Source organism: Balaenoptera borealis (genome assembly GCF_965194805.1).
Source record: "Balaenoptera borealis genome assembly, chromosome: 3".
Lineage (NCBI taxonomy): Eukaryota > Metazoa > Chordata > Mammalia > Artiodactyla > Balaenopteridae > Balaenoptera > Balaenoptera borealis.
The window spans coordinates 37,753,526-37,766,486 of record NC_138866.1 but is presented as its reverse complement, the minus strand read 5'-3'; the positions used below and the strand labels follow the sequence as shown (position 1 = coordinate 37,766,486).

Here is a 12,961-nt window from a genome sequence, read left to right as displayed (position 1 = left end):
TCTCCTGAACATCCTATTCTATCAAACACTATAGAAGAGTGTCTCAGATACATTAATCCTATGAACAGCCTTTATTAAGAACTGAATGATTATTTAGTCCATGGTTGAAAAGACAATAAAGTTATTTAATATGAAACAGGAAGTTTTGATGTGGCCTTTAAAAATTAATCTCTCCGCTTTTTGCTTTTAAATAACAAAGTAATTTTTTAAATAGACAACCTTCTCCAGTCCTGAGCCAGAGGAATGAGGTGCAGATGTCAATTACACTTATTATGTAATATTTTTTATATCTAAATCCATGATTCTTTGAAAGTCACAAAATAGGTGTGAATGTCAAAATGACCGCAGCAATCAGAAAGGCTCATTATGACAAAAATTCTTCAGGAACAGCCCTTGAAAAGGAAGACAGAAATTCATTGTTCTCTATTCCCTTTAAGCCCCCGATCTCTCAGATCTTAAAAAAACATTAAAACAGATATATACCAGATAAAGCTGTGATTGTAAAAGGCTTTAAAGTGTTTTGAAAGCTAATAAAGTTCCATAGTTTGAATCTCCAGCAGTAAGCCAGTTGCACAAATGCATTAAAGATTGTTCCAGCTTTTTACAGTTTTAAATAGATTTTGTTCTTTGCTATGTTAAAACCCAAATTACTATCCCAAAGACATTTGGAAATGTAATGATACCAAAGAGCTTTATTATCTGTTTCATATGCTGCTGCTTTCTATTTCTCATTTTACATTGTGCTTCACAAAGAGAAATTTTTTAAAAAGTAAAAGAAAGGAAAATGTTTCCTAGAGAGTGTATGGACAGATAATTAATACATCCATAAATCAGAATACAGTTAATGCTTCTGCTCTGAAAGATAATTATTAGTTTGTTTAAATGAGATCTTTTGCCTTAACTCCAGACGATAGTGTCTGACCATTTGGTGGGAAAATATGTGATGGGACATGTAAACATCTTTGTATGATTTGAATCCTTTTTATAACTGGTGGGCACTAAGTTGAAAAATTAAGGCCAAAACAAAAATGCCCACACACACAAATTAGTAAAGCTGAGAAATGTGCTTACGGGGCCCTAATATATGAATATATTATTTTTCCTTTAAAACACAAGCCTTTATGTGCCCACATTTACACCCATGTATGTATGCATGTGTTCACACACACTGTGAGATTTTAAAGCAACTTAAATATTTAATTAAATTATCAACCCTAATCCAAACATAGATGCTATTTTCGAAGTAGTTCTGCCTTTGAAAAGATTAATGCTTATTCCTTGAGCAAGCCCTTTGGAAATTCCTTTTTAGGACTTGCCTTCAGAGCCTGCAGCACATTTGTTAGAATATCCTCACAGGTGGCAAATTTTCATCCCTTTGAGGGTGAAGATTTGGTTTGGAAACTGTGCCCCCTCAAAAAAAAAAAAAGAAAATATATATATATATATATATATTCAGAGCCAGGAAATAAACTATTAGATAATGAGTAGTATAACCAGGGATCAAATGAGGCATCACCGTACAGTAGTAAGACTGACTGATTATTTTGTATATCCTATAAGTGGGACCTAGAATTAAACAGGAAATTTCAAAAACATTTGCAACAGCTACAGAATCATTCGAATCAGCTCCCAGGGTAATAGCTTTGAAGGGGAAACTATAAGGAAAGCCTGGTGTATACACTTACAAAGAACTCACTCTAATTTTTAGACATAATATGGCCATGTGTATGTGCTTCCTTAAAGAAAATTCATAGGTGTCAAGGGGAAAAACATCTCTATCATGTCACAGTTTTAAACATCTGGTGAGGCCTGAAAAAATAAATAAGTATATCACATGTGTGTTTTTTGCCAGATTGATCTCCGAGATGACCCCAAAACCTTGGCCCGTTTGCTGTATATGAAAGAGAAACCTCTCACTTATGAGCATGGCGTGAAGCTTGCAAAAGCGGTACCGATTTGAATTTCATTTTAAATGGGTGCTGAGAGAAGAGTTTGCTGTATGCTTTGGAATGGAAGAATGACATCGGCTTTTGCTTTAAAATACAATGTGTTCAGAGTCATCTCTCTGCTTTATACTCTCCCCTCTATTCTCGTCAGGCTGGGAGGGACCATTTGGTTAACATTCTTGTCAGCCAGCACTGTCTGTTTTTCATTAAGAAACTTGGTGAATTTAAACAGCTGAAGCACTTATTATTTGATTTAGCAACCTCTAAAATTACCCATTTGCCATATTAAGTATGAATAATGGGAATCATTAGATATATATTTGTAAATTTCATTGCTTATTATCCATGTGACTCATTTAAATGACTCCATAAAAGGCATTTTGTGATTTTCCTGGGAGAGACTTCGATTTCCATCTGGCAGGGTTATATTTGTTCAGTATTTCTCACCCTGTAATGAATAGCCACTTAGAGAGGCTGGATTTTGTCACAAACAGCATCTTAAAAGAGTAACATAGACCAAAAGGTAACTGGTTGGAGAATCCAAGTGGCTATTCGACAGATAATAGCTACTTGCTCACAGCTGGAACAGTTTCCACAGACCTTTCTTCATTCTTAAGAGCTTAACAGTGATTTTGTTGGGCAAATGACTCAGACCAAGTCTTTGTCTCCCATTTACCACCAAGATGCGTACAAAGGCAGACACTAAAATGAACACAAGAGGATGAGGTACCATATGCAAGAGGAGGGTTATAAATCATATTTCCATAACCTCCTCATTGATTTAGTCACAAACCCATCAAGCCCTGCCAGAGGTTTCAGAAATTCCTCTTTTACTTTCTAAAGTAACTAACCCTACAAATGTATGCCCTGGGGCAGAGTTAGGGGTCCCTCTTTTAAATAGGTCAAGAATAACATTAACTACCAATTCTTTGTGAATAAAAATGCATGCATTTCTCTTATTAAAACTTTCTTATAGGCAACAAAATTAAGCGATACACTCGAATAGAAATGGGTTAAAGTTATGTTTTATGGATGCAATATATGAGAACATCTTACAAATATTTGAGAAAGTTAACGCTTCCTACTTCTATGGATAGTAATGTCAGAACCAGCAGTGTGAGCCATCCATTGTGTTCTCACTAAGCACTTTACAAGCTCTGTCTATTTCAGCCTCATGCTCACCCTCAGGCACATAGTCCTGGTCTCCTCTTACAGGTGACGCAACAGAATCTTAGGGAGATGAACACGTTTGATTCATACAGCTGATAATAACACAATAAAACAACTCTAAGCCAGCTCTGTGGACGTCATCCCCATGCACCTGACCTTGTGTAAACTCTCCTCCAGCCATTTGTTTTTCCTCCTATAAGATGGGCATACATCTACAGGTTCTTCTACCTTTTCTTCACACATCCAGCTTCCATTCTCTCCCTAAGGTACATAAATATATAGCTCCATAAATGATTGTATGTGATTCCCAGCTAGGCATTTTTCACAAAAAGGAGGTCCCAGAAGCCTCCTTTTTGCAGGAGCTTGTTTTCTGTGTCTCTTGCTTCTGGCCTCTCTCCCACCACCATACTGTCAGTGTCCTAGACTGACTTCTCATTTGGGAAGTCGTTTTTTCCCTCTGAGAAGAAGTTGTTCCAAAGCCTCCCATCTCATTTCATATTTATTTTAGGAACAATGGCTGAGTTCACCACTTCATTGCCTTTTGCCAGTTTCTCCTAGCAACTGCTCTCAGATACTGAGAGAATCATGTTTAGCTAACAAAATCCAATTTAGAAGAAAACCAAGCAAGAGTTTAACTTGTTTCATCACAATTCGTGTAATTATAGAGATGCTTTAAGTTTCTCTGCTCCCTGACTTTCCTGTCAAGTAGTTTATAATAACAGCTAACATTTATGGAGTGTTTGCAGTGGGCTGGGTTTCATGCCAAGCGCTTTACATGCTTTGTCTTAATTAATCCTCACAGCAACCCCCTGAGGTGTATATATTATTACCTCCACTTTCCTAGAGGAAACTGAGGCTCAGAGAGACTAAAGTCACACCACTTGAAAGTGGCAGAGCCAGGATATGAAACTGTGCTTTAACCACCATGCTCTTCTGCTTCCCTCCTATAATCTGAAAAGAAACCCTTAGGTTTGGGGCTTCTTTGTTTACAGACTGAAGCCCCATATTTAATGTGTATATTCTCCCCATAGCTTAAAGGCTTTGCAAGTTCAGATTTTTTTATATCTTTTTGTTCAGTACTTTTCAATTTCCAAAACATTTTTTATCTATCATCTCTTTTTGGACTCAAAGGGCATTTTATTTATAAAGGACATTTTCATATTGTACATATTTCCAGTTCTTTACACTCCAAAGTCAACTACATTTATATAAATGTTTTATATCAATTTATAATAAATATTCATTGTTATCCCTTTACTTGTTTTATCCTCCCTCTTCCCTTCATTATTGTGTTTTTTAATCTTCAGCCTACTTTTCCCATGCTTTTCTCATTTGTGTATGTCCATACTGCCACTGGACTTATTTGACAATAACTGATACCTAATATGTGTCACTTTAGCTCTAAGATGATACTTTTGTGCATTCTCTTTCCCAATTCCATTGGATACAACCTAAACATGATTTTCTAAGCTCAGACTTCCTAAGGTATTTCTTGATAAAACACCTGACCATCTTTCCTTTTTTGGTCTTTGGCCTCTCTTGGGCCTCTCCTGCCATCTTCTTCACCCTGTGCCTTTTTTATTGCTGTTCTCACTCTTTGTCTTAGCACCTGTTTCCCCCTGGATTTTTATCTTGCACCAGTGGGGTTTAAAGCAGCAAAACTGCAGCAAAAATCCTGTCATCAATGCTCATGGAGTCTTTAGTACCCTCCCCCTGACTGCAAGAGTCACAATTACCTTCCTTGTTTTGTGTGCCGGCCATTTCCTCTTTCTCCCAGGTCATTAGAAATCAGTCACTTCACCGCTAGGGTCTGGGCTACAGAGGTGAGAGAGAGATAGCCCCTGCCCTCAAGAAACCCACAGGCCAGAAGATGAGAGAGATAGACAAACAAAAGTACACCAACTGAACAAATACAGCAGAAAGGTACACAAAGGGCTGAGGTAACAGAAAGGAGAGAGTGATGGACACATTCAGGGGAGGAGGACTCAGAGACGATTTCTTGGAGTAGTTGAGAACTGAGCCAGGTTTACAGGATAGGAACAAGTTTGTCAAATGGACAAAGTTAGGGGACTGGGGAGACGAAATTCCAGATAGGGAAACCAATACATGCAAGTAATGGGCCAAATTTCACCCACAAATGTTTTGATCAACCCACACAGGTATTTTTGATGTGATTTAGTGGTCAACACTGAACAATCTGGAAACTTTATGTAAATATACACATTTCTAGCTTCTTTTAAAAAATCAGTACATCCGGCAGCACTATCCAGCGTTTCCTCATCAACTGCAACTTTTCAACAGTCTTTTAAACAATGTATATACCCTTCAGTAAGCCACAGTCCCCACCACTCCATAATAACCTACACTCAAGCAGTGCCCTCACATTACCCACCCTTGCATTGGCAAATTCTGCCAGTTCTTGAAAAAAACATCAGCAGCAAATGCATGCAGCCTGGAAACCCTTCTCCTCTTTCAGCAATTTGGTCATAATGTTGATTTGTTGAGATGGGAATTCTCTCACAAGCTATTTGGCTCCTTTTCCTTTGCTTGGCTCTCAAGTTGCCCTCTCGCTGCATGTAGCCTTCCTAGTTCTTAAATAAGAAATAAGGAACTTCTCTGCTATTAGCCATTCCTTAAGATACAAGCCCACTCTGTTCATTCTACTGACATGTCTTCTCTCCATTTACAGGAACTGCCTTACTTTTCCTTCTCTTCTCTCACTACTGTCACTCAGCCCATAACAGCATCTCCATTTGTTCGTTAGTTTTGCTCTTTCAAACATATTTCTTTACACTTGCTAGAGAGAGCACAAGAGACTGGTTAAGACCCTGGCTCAAGAGACAGACAAATTCAAATCTCTGCCATTTTCTTAGTTGTGTGGCCTTAGAGAGGTTACCTAACCTCTCTGGACATCAGTTATCTGAGCTGCAAAGGAGAATGGTGATAGACTTACCTCCCGATTGAATGAGTCAATGTACCATGAGATCTAGCTCAGCAAGCTAGAGTTGTTGAAACTGTGTCCTCTCAGACACGTCTGCAGCTGGAAAGACCTCTCCACCTTTATTCTTTCCAGTTATACCTTATCTTGTTCTAGAACGTGTCCCACCTCCATGAGGACCATCTGGAAGAAATACTAGGTTTTCTTCCACTTGATTGGTCATTGTGAATTTGTTTGCCTGTTTTCTAATTTCTTCTTGTCGGACTCAAAATGTTCTCTACACCTCTGAAAAATTTCCCAGCATCTGAGACAATAAGTTTTAGCTTTTATAAAGTTAGCAGGGAAGTGTTCTCTCAGTTTACATTTCTCAATCTCTAGTTTGTTCTTGAAAACACATCATTTTGGTAAAGCATGTCCCAGATTGCTAGCATGTGTATCTAAACAAAGATCTGTGAATCCTGAGCGCTTACAGATGGGTTCTAAATATTTGACTGTGTAGATCACTTTGCTCCAAAAGGCAGATGAAGTTGCTGCTGTAAGAGAGGTTGTATTTCCTTGGGATGGTTTTCCATTTTGCATCTTTGAGGGCACACATTTTTTCTTCAGCAGTCCCTATAACATGGCTGCGCCTTTTCCCTGAACCTGAATAAATTCTCCTCTCTGACCCTCAGAGCCCTTGAACCATGGTTAACAATACTCATCTCACAACTGGGTTCTGGTTCTCACACATATTTCCCAAATCACACCCAAAATCTGTTTGCTACTTTTCCTGGAACTATCAGTACAAAATAATGTTATATTAACCCAGTTATACAATAATGCCTTGATCTGCTGTTTCATTACCTTCAGAAATGTCTGAATTGGGAAAGACAAGTTTGGACTCCTCCTGCACCATCAAAAGACAAACTCTGACACGCTGTCAGCAGCACTGTGGGATGGGGGGTGAGGGGGTGGGGAGAGGGGACAGGAGGAGGAGAGAGTGTGCTCGCCCGTCTTGCAGGACCAGACAGTCCAGAACTCCACGTGTGAGCCCAGAGCAGCCCAGCTCTCCTGTAATTTCCAGAATCAACTGAGGCTTGTGATCATTAGTGGGGAGGTATTCCGGATGGAACAGCCCCACAGTGCTTTCTGTGTATTTTTTCAGGATGACTGACAAGAGCCAGCACATTACAAGCACTCATTCAGTTGACACATTCACTAGATTAGTGTGCTTTTCACATGTGTTCGTATCGAATACCGAACACAATCCCAAAATGTGACAGATGACATTTCAGAACATTATTAGGAAAAATTTCTCTATCCTTTATCCCTCTCTTGCATTCAATTGTTTTTAATTATATTAAAAAGCCATATTCTAATCCAGACCATGGTCAAAACGAAACCATAAAATAAGTTATCAATATCTAACATCTTTTCTTTGAGTATTTTCCTTTGGCTCATACAGTAACCATTAACCATACAGGAACAAAGCAAGTGCATAATATCTGGATGCCACCAGAACAGTTTTACCTCATGCTTAGCTTTCTTATCTGTGGACTTTCAAACAGGTAGGCAGCTTCATTTCATTAACTGTCAGCTTGACCAGCTTCTTGCAGTGTTGAGTGACGAGGGTCACAGTTTCCGTCATGGAACTAGGAAAATAACACACATCAAGTGACCCAGATGCTAGGTCTAGATCATTTACTTTCTAGTTGGATGTCCTTAAACAGTACATTTCACCTTCTGGGGCTGTTCCCACTCTATTCTAAGCTAAGTCACCAGTCCCTTTAATCCACACATTACAAACTGGCTGGTTGCTGCCAAAGACATCCCACATCAGCAGCTTGCTTGGACCACAGAGTGTTTTTAAATTGGTAAATATTAACTAAAATCCAAATGTCCAAGTCCTCTTGAAAAATACAAAGATGGCAGTGATGAACCAACGTTCCTGCCTGGCAACAGTTGCCTAAGCCGAGTAGACTACCAGCTCTGGAGGGGGTGTTTACTTCACAGGCCACCACAGACTCTACCTCTTCCTGTTGTCTGGCACCAGCGCTGCTTTACTCAGTTACATAAGCTACTGGCCCTAATCGGCATGTGATTTTGCTACCCTGTTTTAGTCATTTATCTGTTGTTGGTTTCCAGGAGCTCACCATCCAGCCATCCTCTTCTGAGTACACTGTAATTTTTCAAAGTTATTCTTATAACGTAAAGCATACAATAGAAGCATTTATCCAGATATCCTTAATATTAAAAGGTCCACATCAAACTCTTAGCTCATATTGAGCTTGGGAGCAATTAAAACCCCGGGTCTCCCTCACATGAATTATCTCATGAAGTTGACTGCCAACTTCTGGTCTGCTCTACCCTGCAATTTTTATAATGAGAATCTATGGCTCTGGCCTGAATTTTTATATTTCTCATAGGGATCTTGTGATTATCAAATACATCATAATATGAAATCATCAAAAGCTTTGAAACAAAGCCCTAAGCAAGCACAAAATATTTCCTCATTTAAATACTCATAGGCTGTATACTGACAAGGAGGATGTCTGTGTCAGTAAATGCATTTTATGATTTTTATTTTTAATGTTTTGGAGTTTAACTGCTTAAAGATATGCCTTTTAATGTATCTTAAAACTGAATAATATGACCAATCAGATATTACTTTGCTGAGAGATACCTTGTCAGAAGAGCATTTTAATCAAGAATGACCTATAAAACCATATCACCCACTCTCTTTCTATGTGCTTTATTAACCAAGTTGACACCTTGCCCTACTATATACAGAAGGGAATATGTTTCGCTTGCACCAGATTTACATGTTCTGCATACAAATGAGAAGGTACTAAAAACAACATCATGTACCCTCTTGTTCACAATATATATTTAAACCGTATCACTGGTTTGAATCCTCTCTTAATTTTTATATTTTTTATATTCTTATATTTAGGAATAAATGGTTATGGATCACTTTCAGAATCTGTTGCTTATCAAAAGCAATCCACAATCATTTATTATTAATATCAGAAAGCAAAAAAATATAAAAATACCAAAAATCAGGATAGCAGATGCAAATTGAAATGCAGAAGAAAAAGACATGATCCAAACCATCCCCCAGGCTGTTTGTGAGACAAGCAGCAGCGGCACTTGGCTGAGCAGAGGGCAGACACCGCTGTGCTTTTCTCTCTTTTTCTCCTCTCATGCCTTTCTCTCTTGTGTGTTTAAGATTGGAGCACAGTGCTACTTGGAATGCTCGGCCCTGACTCAGAAAGGTCTCAAAGCCGTTTTTGATGAAGCGATCCTCACCATTTTCCATCCCAAGAAAAAGAAGAAACACTGCTCCAAGTGTCACAGCTGCTGTTTAATTATCTGAGGTAGCTTGAGACCCACCTCCACCGCATCTAAGGGTAAGAATGGCAGCCAACCTCCGAGACCCAGCTCAAGCCAAAAGGAGGGCATGACCAGAGAGGAAGTCCCTGACACAGAGGCTTGCTCCTCCGCCCTGTGAGCCCTCCCAAACACGGCACACTATCAGCCAACTGCCACATCCTCCCTACCAGCCAGAAGCACCCACGTTGCACACTCTACGAGAATGCTGAGCCCGGATTGCAGCCCGTGCCACTGCTGACCACGTAGGAAACAAAGTCAAAAGCCATCTTGCATTTTTCACCGCCCCCTCCAAGAACATGAAGCTGATAGGAAATCATCACAGGAAAAACAAAAAAAAGAACTCGGTTCCTGTATTGGTGGCCTTACTTGATGTCTTTTACAAAACATGGGAATATACTACTAACCTTTTTTTTTTTTTCTGAATCTGCTCTTCTACTATGTGTCCTACATTCATTTGTATTATTTTAAGAAACTTACTAATTTACCAGTTTACTCAGGCCTTATAAATCCACACCAAATTAGCCTAAAGACAAAGGGTTTTATATCCATTCCTATTTCAGCATGTTTCTACCAAAGCTATTAAAACCAACACGTACCTCTGAACGCCTAACTATAAGGAGATACAAGAAAATGTTGAAACTTTTGGAAATATATGGAGCCATAATTTTTGAAACTGATTGAAAGAAAACACCATCTGAATTATTGCAGGTCCACATTTTTTGCCTAAGATTCACCCCAGATATGCTTCCGTTGATAGGTAGCCTTACTTTTTCCCACATTATATTGTGATGGAAAATTGCAAATGGACTGTGTTTAAGAAAGTAGTATTTCTGCTTTTCAGTCAAACTGATTGGGGAGAGAATGTGGCAGACCTATATTTTAAAAGATTCTTTATTCAGCAAAGTGAACTTTCCCCCTCCCTCCCTTCCCCATTGCATGCCCCTTTCCTTTCTTGATTTCACACTCTCTCCCACGCCCAATAATAACTTTATTCCAAAGAAGGATCGGGCCATGGGGCGTGAAAAAGTTAAGTGTTTAAAAGTGCCCAAAGCTTAAGCAAAGTGCCTCAATTTTCCCTCTCACTTCAACTGAAAGTGCTTCTCTCCTTGTCCATGGGAGCTCCCATTCTTTTTAAATGATATTTTCCAAGTACAACTGGTACTAAAATATTGCCCCTCCCTATTTCCTGTACTCATTGTCCCAAATGTGTATTTCAGGGCTAGATCCATGGGTACCAAGCTCTGGATCCCCTGCTTCCAAAATGATATGCTCCATGGAACAGGGACTTTGGCCGTGGGGAATTGACTCTTCCAAACATCCAGGGATTCTTGTATCACAGAGTGAGTTATTTCCTAGCTTTTAATTAGAGACTGTGAAGGCTTCTAATTAGTCTTATTTGCTTACAGTTACTCTGGAAACACCCAGGTAGGCACTTTATTTTTTATTTCAATTGCATAAGCAGAGTGCCTCTTTGCAGCATGAAATTACACAAATTTTAGTTTAAGAATTTCCAGATTCACACTCCTGTTGGAAAAATCCAGTTTTCCCAGTTCCTTCTGCTCCTGGAGGAAGCACATTAAAAAAGAAGTGTATGGTGTGGGTCTTCTCTGTTAAGACCTTCCATGAAACCCCCTCAGTTTTGGGGGTTTTGTTTGTTTGTTTAGAATTTTTGAAATGTGCTTTCCCTACTACATTTCAAGTTTTATTTCCCTTCTCCCCTATCTAGTTGCTAAACATTTTCTTGAACACACACACACATCCCCCAACCTAAAAGAAAACGGGAGTTTTGTAAGTCAAAGCTTGACATTTAGAGAAAACAATGACTTTCTCTCTTTGTAAATGGAAATCAACCATGTATAAACTGTAACTCTGCAGAGGTTATGAATTCATCCTTTACAAACAATAATGAGCATTTAGCCCTATAATAAATGAAGTGCCGTTAGCTGGTTTTGTTACATTATTGTGTGGTCGTGTCTTGCTAAAGAGCCACTCCTCACATCTCATTGACGTGGATGAAAAATTGAGAGCAGTATGTTTGCTCGGCCAAGGAGAATTTTCCAGATGTGTGCACTCAACAGGCGAACGGTTCCCCAGGCCATCACCTCCCTAATGGGCCACAGAGATTAACTTGTTCATAGTGGGAGATCTCTCTCTCACCGGGAACCAGAACCTGGAGAGAGACTGTTAGTGTCTGTGTGGCGCACAGGCTCTTAGCAGGCTTATGAGCTAATTGTTGAATAAAGTAATGAAGAACAAAGCAACCTAAATGTGTTAATGTCATTCCACCAAATTAATCATGTATTCCCTGTTTCATGGCGATTGGTAGTTCATTTCACTTAAAAAAAAAAATGTTTTCTGCCATAAGATTGAATAAAACTATATTCCGAAACCAAAGATAAAAAGACATAGAAATCTCAACAAGGATCCTTTAAAGGTCTACACTATCTTCCAAAGTCAAGAAGGGGCAGCTGATCTCCATTGGAGGGTAGAGTCTTAACTTTTCAGAGATAGAAGAAGCTATAGTCCAATCCCTTCATTGTACAGATGAGAAAACTCAAGCCCAGATGAGTTAAAAGAGATGTGTTGCAACAAAGCTGGGACAGATCTCAGCTTTTCTGCTTCCCATCCAGTGCCCTTCAACTCCATACTATAATCTATTCATTATCAGCATATTAAGTTGGAGTTTTGTAGGTGTATTACCCGAGTTATATCTGTTTATCCTATAGATCCTAGCCACATTTCAAACACATGGCATGAGCCACTAGAATAAGATAATCCATCAAACTAGTAATAACCTACAGACAAGAATCTGATCTACATGCTAATATGCCTGGAATCCGGAATATACAATGTAATGTAATCTCAATCTAATGGCTTAATCAAATAGCTAGTTTGACAGATTTTTTTTTTTTTTCAGTCAGATGGTGGGTTGTTTGGTAGAATTAATAGACTCCTTTGGAAACACAAAAGGACTAAGACACAAGTCAGAGCTGTGTTAACAGGAAAATTCTGGGCTGCTTTCTGCCAAGTAAATTTATATTCAAAGAGCAATTACTGAATGCAGTAACTACATCCACCCTAAACCAGGCAGCACTAAACTGGGAAATCAAAAACTGAGTCATACACATATGAGAGGATGAGAGATTTGGTCCTGAGACTTTAATAAAAATATGTTTGATCATGACATGCAAAGAACCATTTGAAAGATTTCCAGTCTATAAGAGAGGTACCGGATGAAGTGGCTGTAACCATACACAACTTTCATAGAACACCAGTAAGGAAATAATATTCAAATGGTAGTAAAGAGGCAGTCACAACCACATTCACAATTCCAGGAGAAAATTTTAAAAAGTTAGCCCAGAATTTGAAGCCAACAAAAATATCATTAGGAGTGTTGGTTCCTATGAGCAATAACCACGCAAAGTAGAGAGTCTTCAAGAAGAAATATTTGATTTGAGGTCAGCCTTAAAGAAGCAGTATTGCATTCATAAAGGCAAACTCATCCATAAGACCAAAGTGATGGAAGATTAAAAAT

The 12,961-nt window shown here is 38.8% G+C and overlaps 1 protein-coding gene across 1 annotated transcript in view; it reads left to right on the top strand.

Annotated features, from left to right (window-relative positions):
• RHOJ (ras homolog family member J) overlaps window positions 1-11,687 on the top strand; it is an 83,255-nt gene extending 71,568 nt beyond the window's left edge. The window contains exons 4-5 of the mRNA XM_082387758.1: window positions 1,853-1,948; window positions 9,263-11,687. Coding sequence (XP_082243884.1) covers window positions 1,853-1,948; window positions 9,263-9,409 — 243 coding nt within the window. The 3' untranslated portion in view covers window positions 9,410-11,687. The remainder of the gene's footprint in view (window positions 1-1,852; window positions 1,949-9,262) is intronic.
• The last annotated feature ends 1,274 nt before the right edge of the window (window positions 11,688-12,961 follow it).